Source organism: Dipodomys merriami, unplaced genomic scaffold, assembly GCF_024711535.1.
Source record: "Dipodomys merriami isolate MVZ:Mamm:240054 unplaced genomic scaffold, mDipMer1.0.p SCAF_242, whole genome shotgun sequence".
Taxonomy (NCBI): domain Eukaryota; kingdom Metazoa; phylum Chordata; class Mammalia; order Rodentia; family Heteromyidae; genus Dipodomys; species Dipodomys merriami.
Window position 1 is genome coordinate 220,473 of NW_027203849.1, and position 21,993 is coordinate 242,465.

General features: G+C 38.2%; 1 protein-coding gene across 1 annotated transcript in view; it reads right to left on the reverse strand.

The window, feature by feature from the left end:
* Window positions 1–21,993, reverse strand: part of LOC138835934 (EH domain-binding protein 1-like) — a gene marked incomplete at its 3' end in the record, with an annotated part of 252,863 nt that overhangs the window by 218,732 nt on the left and 12,138 nt on the right. Inside the window, exon 2 of the mRNA XM_070034500.1 lies at window positions 7,401–7,805. Coding sequence (XP_069890601.1) covers window positions 7,401–7,504 — 104 coding nt within the window. The remainder of the gene's footprint in view (window positions 1–7,400; window positions 7,806–21,993) is intronic.

Genomic DNA, 21,993 nt, shown 5'->3' on the forward strand with positions numbered 1-21,993 from the left:
TAACAAACATCACCTTTACCTTTTTACGACCATTTTCTTTTTGCTGGTTCCACGGCTAGAGCTTCACACACTACTTGCTCACAGCTGGCGTGCTACCACTTGTGCCACATCTCACTTTATGCTAGTTAATTGTAGAGTCTAGGGGACTTTTCTGCCTGGACTGGCTAGGATTACAGACATGAGCGACCGGTGGCTCACCATCTCCTCCCATGTTTTCGGTAACTTCAAGAGCTACAGAAATAATCAGTCTCTTATCTTAACCTTCAAATTCTTAACCACCAAAAATCTTTGTATTTTCAAAAATCTTTCCTCCATTCTAACACAACCACCAATTATCATGGACATACTTCATAATTATATAAATATATACAAACATATTGTTTTGTGTGTTTATTTTGTTTTAGCTGATAAACATATAATCCAAAGAGACCACTTACTACCTATATCTTGTCATTAACATTCACCACATTCTTCAGAATCAAGCACTTCATTGAGTCTCACCTCCCATCTTTCTGGCTCATGCATTTTTTTTTTGGGGGGGGGGGGAGAGTCCGGTCGTGGGGCCTGAACTCTGGGCCTGGGCACTGTCCCTCAGCTCTTCAGCTCAAGGCTAGCACTCTACACTTGAGTCACAGCACCACTTCTGGCTTTTTCTGCTTATGTGGTGCTGAGGAATTGAACCCAGGGCCTCAGCCATGCAAGACAGCACTGTACCACTGAGCTACCTTCCCAGCCCCATGGCTCATGCACTTTTATCCTAACCAACAATTCAACCTCTTTAAAATCTAGCAATCACAATCTTCTTCACTATCTCATTTTTGAAGTCCTTATTTTCCTTCTTTTCCCGTTTATATTACATTGATTCATCACATAAACCCTTCTGTACATTCACTTACTAATTCCTTCTCCCTCCCTCATCCATATATTCCTACATAAACTCAGCACTGCTCAAATCCAACTCTGCCAATATGCAAGCTCTGAACATAGCTGGATTAAGAATGCCAATTTGCTGGTGGCACTTACTCTAAATTTCCAACCACAAAGTTAAGAAGGTCCTTGACACAACCCAGCAATCCCCATACATTTCCCTAGTCACAACTTTGTAACTTTTTCTGTCTCTAAATCTTCAACATTATTTCTCTAAGAAAACTGAAGCCAGTAGAAAAGAATATTTGAATCTGTCATCAAATAAACTTGAGTACTACTCCTTTTTATCATACACTGCTCCTTCTTTCTCTGATTCCACTTAAATTAAACTTTTCCTTATATACTAGATGTTTCTCTTTCTCCCCAAGACTTTTCCCCTAAGGTTAGTATCCTTTCTAACATCATGCATTTTTGCTCAATCATTTCTGTCAGCTTTCAAGCACGCTGCAATAGCTGTCATGCCAAAAATACACCTTAAACTTTTGTCCTTCTCCAGGTACTACCTAGTTCTCTGCTTTGTAGCCAAGTTTTCTAAAGCAATCACCTGTACTCATTGTATCTATTTCCTTTCTTCTAATCAAGTTCTCATCCCCAATATTCCTCAGATATCTCTCTTCAAGGTCAACAGCTCCTTCCATCCTGCCAATAAAACAATCATCTTGTTCAACTTCAATAGTATTTGACACAGCCAAATACTCCCTTGATTCTCTTTTTACATTCAACTTCTTAGAAAATGCACTTCTCTAGCTTTCCTGTCACTTCAGTATTGCTTTCAGTCTTCTTTGCTGTCTCCTCTGTATGGGAGAAGTGTCTCAAGGCTCTCTTAACTCTCTTAACTCCCTTCTTAATCTCTATGAATTTCATAGGAAATTTCCTACAGTCCCATTGTTATAAATACCACCTACATACTAGAGGCTTTGGACCTCTTCTCTCCCCTGGGTCAGACTCATAATTAACTGCTTAATTAAGATCTTCATCTGGATGTCTAAAACAAAAAAACAAAACAAAAAAAAAAACCTCTTGATTGCTCCTTGACCAAAAAAAAAAAAAAAAAAAAAAAAAACTTTTCTTCAAGAGAGATTCCCCCATGCCTGTAAGTAGTGCTATATTCACTTGGTTCCTCAGGTCAAAAACATGTAATTATTATTGATCTATCTCTTACTTTATACTCTATTAGTAACTTCAGTCAACTGTACCTTCAGAAAATTCATTTTCCAATTGACAAAACTCACTGAACTCTATATTTAAAATGGATTCATTTATTCATTACAAGTAAAACCTTGATGAAAGTGTGGTAGTGGGGAAGGGTAGGTATGTGTTAGTTATATAAATATGACTATTTCTCACTACCATGCAGTTTGGACTATTGTAATAGAGTTCTTCTTATTTTTAGTAATTTTTTTTATTTATTTTTATTTATTTATTTTTTGGTCATGGGGCTTAAACTTGGAGCCTAAGCACTGGCCCGACTTGAGCCACAGTGCCACTTCCATGTAACAGATTTCTAATGGATATCCTTGCTTCTACTCTTACAGCAGTACATATTCCAATGTTCAGAATAATCTTTTGCAAATTTAAAACAAATTATATCATTTCCCTGCTCAAATCCTTTCAATAGTGTCATCACACTTTAAATCCACAAGCTCTCGAGCCATGATCTCAAGGCCTTACATAATCTAGTCCATTCTAGCATCTCAGATGCACCTCTAGTCAGTTTAACCTTTAACCTCTATTCACTGTGCTGCTCCAAAATCTAGATTTCCAAAGACTCTGAAACCACACCAAGCATATTTCCAATTAATTCTTCTTCCTTTTCCTTTTTTATTTATTTATTTTTTTTGGAGGGGGAAGAGTACTAGAGATTAAAATCAGGGTCTCACACTTTACCAACTGAGCAAAGCTCACTATCCTTTGGCTCTTTTCGTTTGCTTCCCAGATAAGGTTTCATGTTTACTCCTGGCTGACCTCAAACAGTAATCCTTTCTATCCCTGCTCTAGAATAGCTGGGACAACACCCACCACACCCAGCTTTCCTTTTGCTTTTCTTTGCTTTTCTTTTCTTTTTTAACTTATTCCAAAAGTTCTTTAAGTCAAGACTCAAGTACTGCTACATCACTCTGTTAGTCAACAGACAAATGCTTGTTTAAGCCACTCAAAGAAGGGTATCCAAATTATATATTAAAATTTAACTAGCTTTCATAAATTCAAGTTAACATTTGCATCTAGCTTTTAAATGTCCATTGAAAAACTGAACTAAAATCAGCTTCAGGAAGCTGGAACATCAAATTAAGGGTTTATATTTTATCTAATAAGCCAGCTACATAAACTTTAACACTGGAAAGAACTACTTTTTTAGTTTTCAAATTCTACAATAACAATGTATCAAACTATGAGAGGCACATTTTACACTGTTCTATACTTTAAGTTTTTACATTTTACACTGTTAGAGTTTTGGATAATGTGATTGTATTACATATTTAAATATGAATTACAATTTAAAATTATATTTCAAAAAAAAAGGAAAAGGACTTACCATATAATACTGGTAGTTCAGAAGTGGGAATCCCTGAATCCCATCCTATCTACCATTTTCAGTCCCTTGAGTTTTAAATTCATGCTGAAATCGGTGTAGCTTTCATGTACATTCTTGGAATCAAAAATGGATCATTGGTAAGGTTTAAAATATTAAAATACCACTCCTTGCTGGGTACTGGTGGGCTTTCGTCTGTAATTCTAATACTTAGAAGGCTGAGATCTCAAGATCAGGGTTTAAATCGAGCTGAGAGAAGATGATTTCAAAAGATTCTTATCTCTAATTAACCAAAAATAGTTGGAGGTAGAAAACAGCTCAAGAGGTAGAACATCACTCATAATTGAAAAAAAGTCAATGAGAGGGGATGACATTGAGTTCAAGCCCCACTATAAGCACAAAAAAATTAAAAATTAAGCATAAAATCATGTATATTATAAACCATGTTAAAATACAGATTCAAAGTCAGTAGATCTATTTCCTAGGTATTGTAAATGTTCCTGATTCTCAGGGGAAAAAAATTTTTTTAAGTAGCAAGACAATGACCCCTATATATACAGACTACCAAGGCACAAATTTAATGATACAGTTCTTTCTTTTATAGGTTAGCCTTTCTTCTCTAATTTGTATAATATATATTTTCTTATTCTCCCAGTGTTGAGATTTATCATTAATGGTTTTACTTTTATTTAATCATGATCTCCAAATTTTTTCATATCTTTTTGCTCTTCCATACACTAAAACTAATATCTAAAATTTAAGAGTGAGGTTGGGCTAACATCTATAATCCTAGCCACTTAAGAGGCAGAAATAGAGGATCACTGTTCTAAGCCAGGACCAAAAAAAAAAAGTTTGCAAGGCTCCATTCTCTACCAATGACTGAGCACAACTTTGTTATCCCAGAGTGTCTAGGAACAACAATAAAAAGTCTAGGCTGGCTCAGGCATAAATGAAGACCCTGCTATGAAAAATAACCAATACAAAAAAAGTGGTAGCAGAGTGGGACAAGAGGTAGAGTATCTGCCTGAGTCCAAATACTAGGCCACCAAAAGATAAAAAGTAGAGCTGGGAATATAGCTCTGCTTAGAGCACTTTCCTAGTATGAACAAAGCTCTGGGTTCAACCCCCCTAGCAGTGTTAAAAAAAGATGATTTGACATTAAGAGTAAAAAAATCAACCTAACTTGTATGTATTATAAGGACTCTAAGCAAAGTAAAGAAACACTAACAAAAAGTCATTGCAACCAATTTTTATAAAATGAAAAAAATTTTTAAGTTCTACTTAAGGGTCCACCTACAAATAAAATTCAAGTATATCTGCCAGGCACTGGTGAATGTATGCCTGTAATTCTAGCTCCTCAGGAGGCTGAGATCTGAAGAATAACAGTTTGAAGCTACCTGGGTAGAAAAGTACAAGGACTCTATCTCCAATTAACCAGCAAAAAGGAATGGCACAAGTAGGACAGTGCCAACTATGAACAAGCAAGCCAAGTGAAAACACAAAGCCCTGAGTTCAAACCCTGCTGCTGAAAAAAAAAAAATCCACTAGATAAATTATTCTTTAGACAGTATATTTTTGCTAGCTTTAAACTGCATTTTTTAATGAGTAAGAAAAATTCAGAATAATACAACTACATGTACAGAAGAACATTCTATCATAAGATACAATTTACCAGCTGCTTGAGAGGTTGAGATTTAGAGGATCAAAGTTCAAAGCCAGACCCTGCAAAACCTTCCATCTTAACAAACAAACTGGGTATAATGATACATGCCTGTAATCCCAACTATGCTGGTAGTGTAGGTAGAAGGGCTGTTCTCTGAGGCTGGACCCAGGCAAGAAAGCACAAAAACCTATCTGAAAAATAACTAAAAGGACTGGCACATGCTGAAGTGGTATAAGCACCTGCCTAGCAAGCACAAGGCCCCGAGTTCCTGAGTTCAGAAGCCCCATACTGCCAAAATCATCCTTTCCACTATGAATCTTACTCCACACTGATGTCCTGGTGATTTTCCAACAGAGATCCTAATGTGTCTTTAGCTCAAAACTTACTGCGTGTGTCTCTGTCACCTACAGAATAAAGCCCACACTCCTTCTTATAGCACGTAACTTTCAAGATCTGAGTCTCACTGGCCTCTCAAACCTCCTATCCCATTGAATTCCACTCATGTAACCCTTTAAGCCACCCACACACACATCAAAGTATCTAAATTTCCAACATATGTCCTAATATTTAATGTCTCACTTTTTGCTTCAGTCTAAAATGTCCTTTACGTCTCCCCCTGGCTTCCTGGACAACTACTCTGAATCTTTAAAACCCAGCTTAAATCTCAGGAAATCGTCCAAAGACCTCATTTTCCCTTTACCCAATTCTAGGTAATAATGGTCCTGACACTATTCCAAACATTTTACTTGTAATAACTCAATTTTCACAATTACTCTTCCTACGAAGTATACCATTATTACTTTTGTGCACATGAAAACCGAATGATGGAGAAATAGCCTCCCCAGGAATATCCAACTGGATGGAGAAAGATAAAAAGATCTCGGGCTGGGAAGGTGGCTCAGTGGTAGAGCGCTTACCTTGCCTTGTCTTGCATGCATGAGGCCCTGAGTTCGATTCCTCAGCACCACATAAGCAGAAAAAAAAAAAGCCAGAAGTGGCGCTGTAGAGTGCTAGCCTTAAGCTGAAGAGCTGAGGGATGGCGCCCAGGCCCAGAGTTCAGGCACCAAGCCCAGACGCAAAAAAAAAAAAAAAAAAAAGATCCCTATGTAACACACTTGAATTATTGCTCCTATCACAGTGAAGTTATTTATACATTGGAGTGTAAGCTCCTTGAAGGTGGAGAGGATGTTGTATTTAACTCTAATCAAAAGTACCTGAAATAAAATAATCACTGGAAGCCTTTTTAAGTTGATCTTAAAGTAACATTCCTAACAAGTTCAAGAGAAAACCATTCAGAAACTAGCTCCCAAATAAATTTCTGAATATTCTGTATGAGTTCTATAACAGTAATTTTAAAGGATGTTTAAAATAACATTATTAAAGACATGAGATTACAGTCCTTGTAGACAACGAAATAAACTTATTTCGCAGTAGTACTGCTTAGTAAATCAAAACCCAAAGGATCATTTGCTTAAGATTAATTTTTTTTCCTCACTAAATAAGAATTCTTGTTGCTTATCATTCGGGGCAGTGAAAAGACCCAAATTTACTTTGCTCAAGTGGAAATAAGCAAATCACAGATGAACATTACTAATTGCTTCTTTAAATCCAGCCAAGAAATGTATATCATTACTCAATTAAAGGAAAATACATTTGCTTGACTAAGCATTTAACAAAAGAATTTCTAAGGTTGTGTGGACTAGTATTTCATTATTCAAATAATAAAAAAAATCATTATCTTGAGGACAAAATAAAAGAAAAAAACCAAGAATATAAAATATCACTATCAATCTGTAGACTATAGACTTCTATATTAAGACTGTTCAAACAGGTAGATATGTTACATTAAAGCATGTATGTAATAAAGGACTGGAGGCATGGTTAAAGTGGTAGAGCTCCAGCCAAGCAAAAAGTATGAGGCATTGAGCTCAAACCCCAGTTTGAAGAAAAAGAATAGAACCATGCATATGAGTCTATAACATTTCAGTGCCCATTCTTCATGACTCCTTAAAATTATAGTTATTTAACACTAATGACAAATGACCTCAAGACCAAATCTACTGCACTTAGAGTGCTCCCACTTACAGTCCTCTGAGCCACACTGAAGTACAGTAATTAAAACCCACAGGGACAGAACCAGCAGCAACAGCACACATCACAATACTTATTAGCATTCTCTGCACCCTGCCCAGCTTCTACATTCTAACTTGTACACTGTATCCAAAGTCTCAAGAGTTTAGGCCACATGACAGCAAACTCTAGCCCCCACATACATCTTACCATTTCTTTGTACATTCAACCATCAGCTCCTGGTAGGAAGCCACAAACTGGAACTTGGATGCATGTTTTCCCACGCGCTGGAGTCTCTTCCAAACTGAAGCCATGGTGATGGGTCAATACACTGGAACACTTCTGGATTCGCAACACAGCAGCTTTAATAAAGCAGAAGGTCCAAAGCCAAGGAGCTTTACATGTAAGTCTGTACTTTTTAAAACTCAACTACTACTTGAAATGATGCTTGGAAGTCCATAAGTCTTCTCCCAGTTTCACGGGGTAAATCCCATCTTAGATGAATGGCCCAGTCAAAAGCAGTATGATATACATGACAGGATGAGTGAGAGGAAGCTCCCTCACGGAGACATCACCATTCCACATTCGGGGCTATGTGACATGTATTCTGGAGGGCTGGGGGGGGGGGGGAGGGAGGGAAGCAAAACAAAAGAAAATAATGAGAGAAAGAATATGAGAAGAAAGGCATAAGTGACTAGATAAGGCTGCAACCTACAGTACCAGTGGTCTACGTGTTTTTCAAACAATGAAACAAAACAACGGCCTCAAAAGCCACTCACATCAAAGGATGTAAGATACCAAGGGAGAAATGCCAGCTCAAACCGAAGACAAGGAGCAGCAAAACCAGGTAACTGGGCATCAATGACCATCCAGAGACTCCAGTCAGTCGGGGCCCTACCTGCTCCTCCCAGTACCACAGAAGGGAGAACAGAGCGGGAAAGTCTCAGGATGCCTTTTAATGTCCCCGGGGCCAGTCAGAGGGGAGGCGTGAAGTCTTTCTGATAAACTTTGTTTTTCAGCTGGTAATTAATGGACTTGACTCCTGGAATATATGCTGCTGGGGGAGGGGGGGGAGAGGGAAAGTAGGGAGCAGGGAGGATTGGCTGTTGTTCAGTCAGAGGGGGAAATGGATGGGAACCGGGGAGTGGAGGGAAATCGCCAGGCACAGGGAGGTCAATGTCCCCGGCTCCAGGCCACTTGGGTTCCCCTTCACCCAGGCTGCCAAGAGCAGGGAAATGGAAACTCCAGCCTGGGGGGTGAAGCAGGGACCCGCAGGGCTAGAGGAACACGCAGGGCGCGGGGTGCGGGGCGCGGGGTGCGGCGCCTCCCCGCCCCCATCCTCTGGGAACAGCCTCCGGGAGCCCGGGGTGTCCTCGGGCACCGAGTCCAGATTCCGGCCCCCCTGGCCATGGCAGGCGGTGGCCCGCCGCCGTCCCTGTCACCTAGACACGGCCGCGAGACCCCCGCCGGCTCCCGAGCCCGGCCCCGCCTCTCGCCCCCTCCCACCCGCTCCTCACACCTCTAATCCCGCTGCCGGGCTGAGTGTGGCCCCCGCGCCCTCCTCAGAGCCGCTCCTCCATCGCCGCCGCAGCGGCAGCCGCCGCCGCCGCCACCACCACCGAGTCCTCCATCCCCGGCGGAGCCACATGGAAGTGCCAAGCCAGCCGCGGCTCTCCCCGGAGCCGAGGTCCGCAGCCCCGCAGGCGGACGGCGCCCCTCCACCCGCCCCCTCCCTGACGGACCACCCGGAGACCGTCCCCCACCCTAGGGAGCCATGCCCGAGCCTCCGCTCCGCGCCCAGCACCCCCTTCCCCCGCCTCCCTCCGCCGCCACCACCATCATTACCTCCCCCGCCGCACCTCTCACACTAACCCTACCCACCGCGGCTCAACCTCCGTCCGCCAGACCGCCATTGGCCAGGCCCCACTCGTGCCCCGCCCATCTAGGTGGCCGGGTTTTAGAGCTTCTGTGGCCTCTCATTGGCAGATCGACGTGCTCATCACAGAGGTCCCTCCCCTTAGCTCTTGAGGTGTTTTTTCCTCAGCCGTAACGCGGCGCACTGTCTATCCTTCTTTAAAGAAAAAAAAAAACAACTGGAATCCACAAGGATGATCCCGCCCATTTTTCTGATTGGTTGAGGGAAGGAAGCAATGGGCGGGAGAAGTAAGGAGTGTTTATAGTGAACGGGAAGCTGATTGCAAAAGGTGGCTGTCCATCAAGGGTGTCGGGCGGAGTTTCTGGCTCTGGGTGGTGGTAGTAGAGTGCTAAGATAGCCGTGTGGATAAGGTGGTTTCTTTCCTGTTCACTTTGATCCCTACCTTAGGCGCGACTTCTGCTATTTGCGACTATAGTTTTCCCCCACGCAACCTTGTTTTCTATCCAATTAATTCTAGAGTTCTTCCCTTCACAAACTGAAGTACATACCCAGCCAGGCCCCTTGCCCAAGGCTCAACGGAATTCAGTAAATAGAGCAAAACACAAGACGTTCAAAATGCATTTCTTTTTGCTCTGTTTCTTCCATATTCTTTTAGATATGGTTTTTTTGTTGTTATGTGCTGTCAACCTCTTTAACCGGTATACTTCCGATGGATTTACGGGGCAGTAATTTTAATGAGGATGAAATAACAGTATTGGAGCAGGGGCATTTCACTCTGTTAAAAGGGTCAAAGTTCATATACTTTGTGTGTGTGTGTGTGTGTGTGTGTGTGTGTGTGTGTGTGTGTGTGTGTGTGTGTACATGTATATATAAGACAAACTGGCCTCGAACTCACAAACCTGTCTCAGCCTCCAGTACTAGTATGAGCTACCACACAAGGCTCCACTATCCCTTTTGAGGATATAAGGGAGAAAATAACATCGCAAAGCACACAAAATTGCTTTCAATTTTAAATAACTCACAGACTACTGTACAGAATAAAGACCAAGAATATAATTCTAGCTAGGCGCTAATGGATCATGCCTCTATGTATTCCTAGATACTCTGGAGGCTGAGATCTGAGGATCGCAGTTCAAAACCAGCTGGGGCAGGAAAATCGGTAAGACATCTCCATTAACCAACAAATAACTGGAAGTAAATCTGTGGCTCATGTAGTAAAGCCCCAGCCTTCAGCAAAAAAGAGACAGCACCCAACTCAGGCCCTGGGTCTGAGCCCCAGCACCAGCACAAGAATAAATTAGTTAATTTAATTTAATTCTGAGGGTAAACTACCATTTAGGAACTAAATAAAGTAAGAAAGATACAGAGAAGAAATTACCAGAGAAGTATAAACTCTCAGCAAACTATAGATAGACCATTTGGGAATGAGAGAGAAGCTAACATGAAAGAAAATAAAAGGTAGGCCTTGAGGGAAGAAATGAGGGGTGTAGAAAAGGATAGTTTGCATGAAAGGAAAGTAGAATAGAAGGATAAGAACTGAGCACAAGTGCAGAAAGTACAAAGCAAAAAAAGGGGGGAGGATTTAGAAAAGATATTACTATCTATTTCTACTACTTTCAGTAAAGAAAGTGATCTAATAATACCATTAGAACAAATGTGAACTATTAAATTTGATAGACTTCATAGAAAAGGGCATGGTTACCACTTAAATTTTGGTAAAATCTGGGTTCTAAAATATTAAAATAACCATAATATTATATTGATTCTTAATTTATGTATCCTTAAGAGTCCCAGGTATCCTTCCTGAGTTTATTACATCACTACAAGTTACTGACATAATGATCTCATTAACAGACATTAAGGACTAATTTATAGAAATTGCCATAACTATGTTCATCCATTCCATGAACTATGTTCATTCCCTTCAGGAACAACCCATATGAGAATGATAAGGCTTTTGCATCCTGCTTATTATTATTCTATTACTGTCTGTAAGATTCTTACACTTTCTCCTAGTTATCTTGGTTTCATTTCCATACTTTTGAGAAAGAGAGTATTGCTAAAAACTTTAAAACAATGAGTTTTAAATAAGTGTGTTCCTTTGAAGAAGAAAAAAAAGAATAGAGTAAGATCCTTATGGAATCTTCCTCAATTAAGCTATAGTTTCAAGACAGCTCTTCTTTTTTTACCAAAAAATGATTTTCTTGGATGTAAACTGCTCGCTTTGATTCTAGCCCCAAGGTTGCTATGAGAAAACCAAGGTTAGAATTGTTTACTGAATGAGTGAAGAAATTAAGAGCAGACCTTGACATTGTTCTGCTGCTAAGTTCTAGGCTGTCTCCTGAAAACCACATGGAACAGTCTCTTCTTCCCACAATAATTTTAAAAATAGCCTAGCCAATAATGAAATTGATTGAAGAACTTTAAATATAGAAAACTTTGGGATCTTTCAGTCTTCTTATCCAATAATCATTGAGTGCTGAGTATTGACCCTTTTAAATACTATGAATAGGGCATAAAAGTTACAGTCTTTGTTCTCAAAGATTTTTTTAGAAGCCAGTGTCCATCGTGCAACATAAATTGTTTAATTTTTCTAAGTTCCAGCTTGGTATTCTATGAAAACAATAATCATGAGTGCCTTTCTGGGATGTTGAGAAGAATGAAGATATGAATATAATGTGCCTGGCACATAATGAACAGTCAAGGGATAATTAGGAGTAGTGTGTGCTATTGTTGTTCACAGTAAGCTTAAACAGGAAAGAAGCAAGCAAAATAGGCCTTCAAGAACATTTCAGCAATATTTACATGATACCAAGCATCACTGCTTAAAGGATTAACAACTTTCAAACAGTAGATTTCAAGAGCAAGGTGGACTTGGGATTTTATAAGAATTACTTCCGATTCAATTACTCTCAGTAATTCTCGTGTCTACCTTCCTGCTATATCTTAACTCAGATCCTTTTGCATGCTAGACATTACTTTTTCCTGAAAGCTTCATTTCTGCTTCCTACCAGAAAATATATCCTTTTGGGGATTATATTTTATTCCTGTTGCCTCTTTCTAATTCCCTATTTGTTCAGGTCTTGGTGTATCATCTCCTTCTGTCACAGGTTTAATTTGTATGTAATAGATCCATAGGTAACAAATTGTTTTCATTGTCCTGTCTATGTGAGCCTGGTTGTTGGCTGCAAATTTTATAATAGATGTTTCACTTAATTAAAAAAAATAAACATTTAAAATAATTTGAGGTTTGCTTTTAAGTGTCATTAACCTTAAGATGAAGTTAGACTAGGAAGGAATAAAGGGGAAATGCTGACCCTTAATTCTTCTCTGTCATAGTAGTTTGAAAAAGGATAGAAATTCTTCTCAATGAAACAGCTTGTCTACTAGTCATGGCTTGAGAGAAAACCCCAAAATGAAGATTCTAAAGTCTAAGAAGGGCAGCCATAGGCTTAAATTACTATCTTTTCTGGTCAGTCTTATCTTTGGGTTTTACAGTTTTTGCAATAAAAATTATCAGCTATTATTGTTATATTAAACTACTAATGGAATTTGGACCTTAGTCATTGTAATAAGATTTTCTTATAATAATAATGCTACTAGAGGGTTTTTTTGTTTTTGCATTTTTTGCAGTTGTCATAGCAGTTATATACAACATTACTGCAATTTATAACTACTAATAAAATTGTCTTTAAAGCCATAGCCAACAAATTTACTCTCAATGATTTTACAGAAATTTTTATGACCTTAAAAACTCACTATGACAGGCTAATATTTTTGAATTTTTAACCATTGGCCTTTGTAGTAGTTTTTCTATGTATCTCCTCTTACCCTGTGGCTCTTTTTTTTTCATATGGTACCTTTAGTATAACACCCACCCTAATTTAGACTGCACTTTGCTCATTGTGTCAGGAAAGAATATAACAATGTATAAAAATATAACAATGTAAGAAAATAATGTAGAAAAAATAATTTTCTCTTGGCTAGCCTTTGAGGAATAGTGGAATTAAATCCAGTTAGAGACATAGTGCTCCATAAATAACCTCTAGCCACAAGTGACTCCTGAACACCTGAAATGTGGGTGGGCAAATTGAGACGTACTGTTAATTTAAAATATACAAATTTCAAAGACATATTAAGTTAAAAATTCAATGTATCTTATTAACAATTTTTATACTGGTTACATATTGAAACTAATCTTTTTTAATATACTGTGTTAAAAATATAAAAAAAAAACTAGACTGGTGGCTCATACCTGTAATCCTAGCTTCTCAGGAGGCTGAGATCTGAGGATTAAAGGCTCAAAACCAGGCCAGAAAAGTCTGTGAGACTTTTAACTCAAATTATCTGGCAAAAAGCCAGAAGTCAAGCTGTGGCTCAACTGATAGAGCACCATCTTTGGTGCTAAAAAGCTAAAGGACAGTGCCCAGGCCCTAAGTTCAAGTACCATTACTAGTACTAAAAAGCAGGGACAAAAAATTTACTTCTTAGTATGATTACTAGTATAGATAAACAATATGTATATAGCTTACACTATTTTTCTGCTAGAGAGTGTTAGTATAGACAATTACTTTCACAATGATGAGAAACATTTCTGTGCAGAAGGGGGAGAAGAAATTGGAGCAAGTATAGAGGGCAAAAATGCTAGTAGATCTCTGACACTAGGACCTATTCTTACTCTCTTCTGGCATAGGCTTTAAAGAAGCTTGTTACAGCAATGGCAAGACCTACTACAGGATCTGAGAACTGAGAGATTCAACATTCTCTTTGATAGAACCCTGAGGATTTGGCAAGCATCTTAAGAAAAGGCTGGACCAGGCAGGGCTGTACATCTTGAGCAGCTAAGACTTTAGAGTAACACAGTTCAATAAAACTTCCTGTGATAAAGTGTTCTACACTTACCTGTCCAATAGTGGACTCACTACCCTTATAGGACTATTGGGTACCTGAAGTGTGGCTAATGTAACTGTAACTGAGTTTCACTATCATGTAATTTTAAGTCACTTAAATGTAAATAGTCACAGGTCACCATAATGGACATATCTTTGAAGATAGTCATAAAGAAGCTTTGAACTTTGAACCTAAAACAAAATTCAGGTAGAGACAATAACAAGTCTATAGGCACTGTCCAGTGATGATACAGCAGGACTAGCTCTTGTTAATCATGGTAACATATTGAATGATTAGAAGTGTTAGAAATTGTTGAGAATATATTATAGGCAATGAGGACATTCAAAATATTAACATCGTAGCACAGACATTAATCAGAATGGATTGACAATCATAAACCATTGGCCCAATAGGTCCCATTGATGATCAACTAAATATCAACTGATTCTAGTGTATCATTTCTGCTCTGTTCTATCCTCTCAGTTTGGTTCTTCAAATCATTCAAGGTAATTTCATGGTGGTAAAGTTCAAATGCACAAATGTTGTATATGCCAAGGCAAATGTAGCCATCAGAGATAATGTACACATTGCAAATAAGTAGACAATTGCAGTGGGATTATTGCAACAGAAGTTTGAATTGGAATTGGAAACCCATTCTGAGCCAGTCTTGCCTAAATTCAATAAATGCATCTTGTATAACTTCAGTAGAGATTCTTGACTATGACTTCTTGGTTATTTCTCATGAAATATTGAAAGTCTTTGATGAATGATAACAAGCAAACTAACATTAGCTTTCTTGCTCCTGTGTTTTCAAAAACTGGAATAACTTTCAACCTACTACATATAGCATCAAGCCAGTGTTTTCCTCTGAAAAGTTCTAGAATGGCTATAGTTAGAATGAACAGGATAATATAATTAATACCTTCCTCAATCATAAAATGAAACCAGAAAGGAAAAGAAAAACCAGTAGGAATTCACAATCTTCACTGGCACTGACTACTCCCCAGACATAAATGTAGCACACACTCCCACTTCCATCTCAAACAGGGCAAAGAACAGAGAGCTGAAGTCTCTCAGCGCTCTACTGACCAGGGCACTCAGCATGAGCCAAAGGAAAGAAGTCCTGTTACCAAAGCTTGCCCCACATGAATAGATCTGGAAGGTTAGTTCAGCTCTCAGAAGGCAGCACTAATAAACGCATAGGTAATCTTCTGAGCAGGCAAATGGGAAAATTTCAGGGCAAGAGAAATAACAGGAAAGAGATACAATACGACTCCATGCTTCTCACAGGTTACCTAATTAGTAACTTAGAATACAGCCAACCAATGTTATTTATTTATTTTTATTATCTTTAAGTAGTTGTAGAAAGAAGTTCCCATTCTACAAAACAGTATATGAGTACAAAGTGTCTGACAACATTGTCACCCATCTCTCTTAACCCATCCCTTCTCTCACCTTTTTTTCTTTAATTGAGATTAGGTGATTACATAAATTGCACATATTTTACAGTATTGTGGAGCAGTGATGCTTAGAGTCACAAACATATTTTAATTTTCATAAGGCAAATTGTCATTATCATGGTCTATACAGTTTGTGAATTCTATGAGCTTTGACATTACAAGTTATTTTTTCCACATCAGGTGATGTTTACATTTCTTTCCTTTTGCTTAGTGTGGGCTGTTCCCACTTACTCTGTTCCTCCTCCTGGCTTCCCACTGTTGCATGCATATATCTACCATATAGGGTCCAGAACATGGAGTCATTTAGCAATGATATGACAAAATGGGTGGCTGTCCTTTGTTTCTGGAGTCCTGTTTGCCATATCTTTTTATATTTTGGCTTTAGCATCCATATATCAGGGAGACTATGTGCCGTGTGTCTCTTTGTTCTTGGCTTACTTCGCTCAAAATAATCTGCTCTAGTTCCATCCATTTCCCTGCAAATGCCATTATTTTGTCCTATCTAATGAGCAGCCAACAGATTTTGGTCTGCTAAGCAGAGACTTCATAAGAGCTATTGCTTATTTCTTCACTCTTCAACTCTTAGGTGCTATTTTTAAATATTCCCAATAATACACCATTGGTCTCTTTCTCGAAGAAAAACACAAATGTTTAGCAAGACTTAGGTTGCTGTGCCATATTTGGTCTGCTAAAACAGTCCTTATATCTTTAATATTAAAAATCATATCACTAAAATATTTCTGATACTGAATATACTACTGCATAGAGATACACGTGTTTAGAAAACCCTTTGAAACAATTATCTTGGCAAAAATCCCTTGAAACAATTATCTGACATTCTTAATGTCTTATTTCTCATTTTGAAAACATACAAGCACTTTCTTCCTAATAACCACCTACTCAAATGTAGAAAAGGTTACACTTGGGCCTCTTCTTTTACCTAGCCATTAATAAAGAGATGTATATTTAGCTGAAGTAACTTGATCATATTGAAATATTCATCTTTCCTTGAGCAATAGCAGTAAGAATAAGAGGAGGAGTGTTGACTGTTCAACTTCTTTTCTCTTATAATACATTTTTATTAGCTATTCACAAAGTTACCCTGTGCCTATCACAAGGATGTGCATTAGCTTGCAATGTGTGTTCTCCAGCATTTATCTTAGCTTACAAAATAATGGCTTCCAAATTATTGAATGTTTCTCCTTCATTATGTGCCTTAAAACATGAAATTGTCACAATTCATTTATAATGATGACTGGTCTTTAGCAGTTTACTTCTGTGGTTCCAAAAATGTTATTTGATGAAATAATTGTACCTATACTTCATTCTGCTTTCTTTTTATAAAGTTCTCTTCACATTATCTGACAACTTGATTTTGTAAGGCTTAAGGCAACATGGAAACTTGTATCAGGTTTTAGTACATGAAGTGTCCTTTAAATGTGATTTTTTTATTTCCTTGACATCTTTACTGAAGTTTCCATTCATTGATTAACAAATATTTAGTGGATAATTATTAAACTCATGGCATTATGCTAGACGTTAGAATGCAGTACATCAAAAGAGACAAAATATCCCTGCCCTCCTACAGCTCATATTCTTTATCTAGAAACCATTGTGCTCCAAGGTCAGCTCTAGGCAAGACTTTATTAAAAAACTAAAGCAAAAAAGGTGGGGGGCACAACTTAAGTGGTAGAATGCCTATCTAGCCAGAATGAAGTATGAGGCCCTGAGTACTTATTTCAGTATTGTGAGAGAAAAAGGATAATAGTTATAGAAGGTAAAAGGATTTTAACAAAAATTCATATATTTCATGTGATTTTTTTCTTTTGATTTCTTAAAATAATTATCAAAATAACTAAAAAGTAAGTCAGGAATGGTGGTACATCCCAGCACCTGTAGACTTACCCAGGATTGTGAGTTCAAGGCTAACTGGGCTACATAGTAAGACCCTTTCTCAGAAATTATACTTACAATCCTAGCTTTGCAGGAGGCTGAGATATGAGGATCTTAGTTCAATGCCAGTCTAGCAGAAAAGCCCATGAGACTATTTCCAATTAACCAGTAAAAGGTAGAAGTAAAGCTGAGCACCAGTGATTTGGGCCTGTAATCCTAGCTATTCAAGATCTGAAATCTGAGGACTGTCATTCAGTCAACTCAGGGAGGAAAGTCCATGGGACTCTTATCTCTAATAAACTACCTGAAAAGCTGGAAGTGGAGATGTGGCTCAAGTGGTTGAATGTTAGCCTTGAGCAAAAGGAGCTCTGAGTTCAAGCCCTAGGACCAGCACAAACAAATAAATACCAAACACACACACACTCACACACACACACACACACACACACACCACACACACTGGAAGTGGACTTATGACTCAACTAGTAGAATGCCAACCTGAGAGGGAAAGCCATGTGCCAGGCTCTGAGTTCAAATTCCAGTGCTACCCTCCCCACATAAATAAATAAATAAATAAATAAACCCAACAATGAAAAAAGAAAAGCCTATTCTCACTGCCCACTTTTAGAAATTGAGACTTTCTTTCAGAGGTTAAATAAAAGGTTTTGTGTTCTATGATTTTAAAGAGGTAAAATATTATATATGTGTATAAATGAATAACAATTCAAAGAGAATACATCTTATGTTGGTGTAGAGATTATAAGTGATACACTTTTTTGTAAGTTTTTTTGGGGGGTGGGTCTGGTTGTGGGGTCTGAACTCTGGGCCTGGGCACTGTCCCTCAGCTCTTCAGCTCAAGGCTAGAGCTCTACCACTTGAGCCACAGCGCCACTTCCAGCTTTTTTTTTTTTCTGCTTATGTGGTGCTGAGAAATCAAACCCAGGGCCTCATGCATGAAAGACAAGCGCTCTACCACTGAGCCACATTCCCAGCCCTGTAAATTCTTTTTAAACAATAAAAATGATTTAAATTGTGTAATTGTATGGGACTGAGAATGTGGCTGGCTTAGTGGTAGAGTGCTTGCCTAGTATGCATGAAGCCCTGGATTTGATTCCTTAGTACTACATACAGAAAAAGCCAGAAGTGGTACTGTGGCTCAAGTGGTAGAGTGCTAGCCTTGAGCAAAATAAGCTCAGGGACAGCCCCCAGTGCCTGAGTTCAAGCCCAGGACTGGCAAAAAAAAAGAAAGTATAATTGTAATTTTATTTGAAGATACTGTGTAAGTCATCATTATATACTCTTTAAAATACTCTCTCACTTTTTGTTTTGTTTTGGTTTGTACTGTCAGTTGTAGGGCTTGAACTCTGGAACTGGGTGCTGTCCCTCAGCTCTTCAGCTCAAGGCTAACACTCTACCACTTGAGCCACAGCACCACATCTGGCTTTTTCTATTTATGCAGTGCTGAGAAATCGAATCTAGGACCTCATTCATATGAGGCAAGCACTCTACCACTGAGCCACCTTCCTAGCCCTTGGTCTCTAACTTTTTAAAAGCTTTCCGTCCATAAAAATAGAAACTTTCTCCAAAATAAATCCATTCCAGGTAAATTTGATATATTCTAATTCTGGATCCATTGTGCCCATGACACATTCCAGTTGGAGAATGAATGAAGAATCTTCTTTCAAAAAACATTATATTCCTAGGGATTCTTCCTGCATATTATATAATAAAAAGAAGGATGCAGAGTTATTTAAATATATATTTTATGAACTGGAGTTACTTTAGGATTCTGAACTCCAAGTTTCTATTTGACATTTCTTTCCTGATCATCTCCTAATTCTGGCTTCTGTTTGCCTGCCCTCTTATGTTTGTGTTTTGGGAAGATTCTGATCTTTGTTTCATTGTCAAGTCAGATGGCTCAAATAAGCAAATATTTAACTAAGTGCCTAGCTCATGTGAAAGTGGTGAGTTTTATAAAATGTATAAATCTAAGTTGCAGATCTCAAGAAACTGAGACAAAAAGTTATAAATCATAAATATAAGCTATATTAAAAGTGATATAAATTATTTAAGTAATAATAATTTAAATAATAAGTATTTAAATATATAGTATAAATAATTTTAATAACAGCTTGTTGTTGTTTGGATCCTATGTGTCTCCCAAAGGTCCAATACAGGCTAGCTACTATATTGGGACTAAAGCCTTGTGGAAGGTCTTGAGGTCAGTAGAAGCATACACTTGAAGAGAAGTGAGCAACCCAATCTTTTCCTCCCTCTTTCTCTTCCTTTACTCCACAGTGAAGACCTGCCATAGTGCGCTGCCTCACCCAAAAGCAACAGAGCCAACTAATGGACACAAACCATGAGCCAAAATAAACCATTTTGCTCTATTAGTTGGTTATCTCAAGTATTTGTTATAGTAATACAATACTGAGTTATCTAAGATACTATAAAGATTTATAAGAAACCCATTATTATTGTCTTACAGTTCTAAGAATTCAAGCCAGTTATAGTGAATCACAGGAGACTGAGATTCAGAACTTCAGCTACTGACACAGCTCTACCACTCACTAATCAGGGCATCCTAGGAGAGGACATGACTCACTTGGAATCTGGAGGAAAAGGGGCATAAACATGATTCATACACACAAACACATATAAGATATACATATGACATATGATATATCTACACTTTCATATTATATATGTGTATATGCATATACATGTATGTATATACATTCTAAGTCAAGCAGACACAATTCTGGGATTATTGGAATTATAAAGAGAACTCTTTTCTCTGGGATTGGTAACCATAAAGAAGTCCACTGACAAAAGTCTACCTAAGAAAGAAGCCTAAATAGAGGAAGCCAAAAGAAAAGGCAGAGAAAGAAATGTTTCACCTGTCGCAAATGTAAAATGGGGGAAAGGAAAATGGTGGTTAGCTACCTGGATAAAAGGGCTGGAAGAAATAAGTTCTAATAACCTTTTCCAGTTAAATCTACGATTTAAGAAATGTCTACATGAATACACATATAAAATTTGTTGTTTAAAAAAAGCTTTAAGAATGTGTCTAACTTTGTTTCCATTATGATAATCTAGTTTGCACTATCTCCTCAAAGGGAGGATGTGTGACTTTCTTGTCGCTCTATCCCATGGACCCATGGATGTGATAACAGTGAGAGCTCTAGCAGCTGACTTGGACAATAATGAAAAGGAATGACAAAGTTGCAAGTAAGAAGCAGCCTAGGCCCTAACAAAGTCACAGAGCTACTACACTCGCTTACAACTGCCTATCATGACTTCTTATACATCAAAGAAAATAGCATATACACCATAGTTATGTTTCTTTGTTTTCTGTCACACATAAGGGAATTCATTCTAACAAATACACTGGGTTTATAAAGAAAAACAAGAAAATGGACACTTTATATTGGCACAGACAGTTTACTCTTTTAAAGCCCATTTTTTCTTCTAGATGAAACAACTTTCTAAATTACCCTGAGATGGCTGCCTCCCTCTCTCTCTGGCATTTTCGTATCAGTTGAGATCAAATTCCGAACATTATGGGTTTCCAATTTGATTCATTTGTAGGTAGAAAGCAGAATCTTGATTTTGAAATACACTTCTTGTGGAAAACTGCATTCTACCCTAGCTTCTTAACCTTGATCAAATCTGTATAATTACTTTAAGCATTTGCATAAGGATCCTAACAACATCATCAATGTTTAAAAACCATACATTTTAGATGAAGATAGTGGCACACTAGTATGTGGAAGCCTTAGGCAGGAGAATTACAATGTTGATGCCACCTGGAGTACATTGTGGGACAGTCTTACAAAAGAAAACTTTGATGTGGACAGAAGGTAACCTTACTGCATTGTTGGTGGGAGTGTAAACTTGTTCAACCACTTTGGAAAGCAGTATGGAGGTTCCTCAAAAGACTCCACATAGAGCTCCCCTATGACCCAGCAATCCTACTTTTGGGCATTTACCCAAATGTTCACAAACAAGACCACACTAAAGCTACCAGCACAACTATGTTTATTGCAGCATTATTTACCATAGCTAAGATATGGAACCAACCCAGATGCCCCTCAGTAGATGAATGGATCAAGAAAATGTGGTATATATACAGAATGGAATTCTATGTCTCCATCAGAAAGAATGACATTGCCCCATTTGTTAGGAAATGGAGAGACTTAGAAAATTTATATGAAGTGAAGTAAGCCAAGCCCAAAGAAACATAGGTCCCATGGTTTCTCTTATTTGCAATAACTAGTATATGTCTGAGTCAAGCAGAAAAGGTCAGATAAATTGATGTTAGGGAAATGAACCCTAAGGTATGTATTCAAATGTTTTTTTTCTTTCATGCAATTGTTTCTAATACATTTATAAGATTTATTTCTTTGTTGCTTTGATGTCCCTCCCCCACAGTATAACCCCTGCTTTCACTGTATTTGATGTTGGTATAATTTGTGGAGGGGAAGGGAAAAAACAAATCATTTAAATAGGGATACAGGTGGACCCATTGCAACAATGAGATGTACAAGTCATTATGTTGAAAACAAACTTTACAAATTTGGTGGTGGGGGGGATTGGGTGGATGGGAAGAGATGGGAAGGGGAAACAAAGGAGGAGGCTACAATGCTTGATAAGAAATGTACTCATTATCTTGCCCATGAAT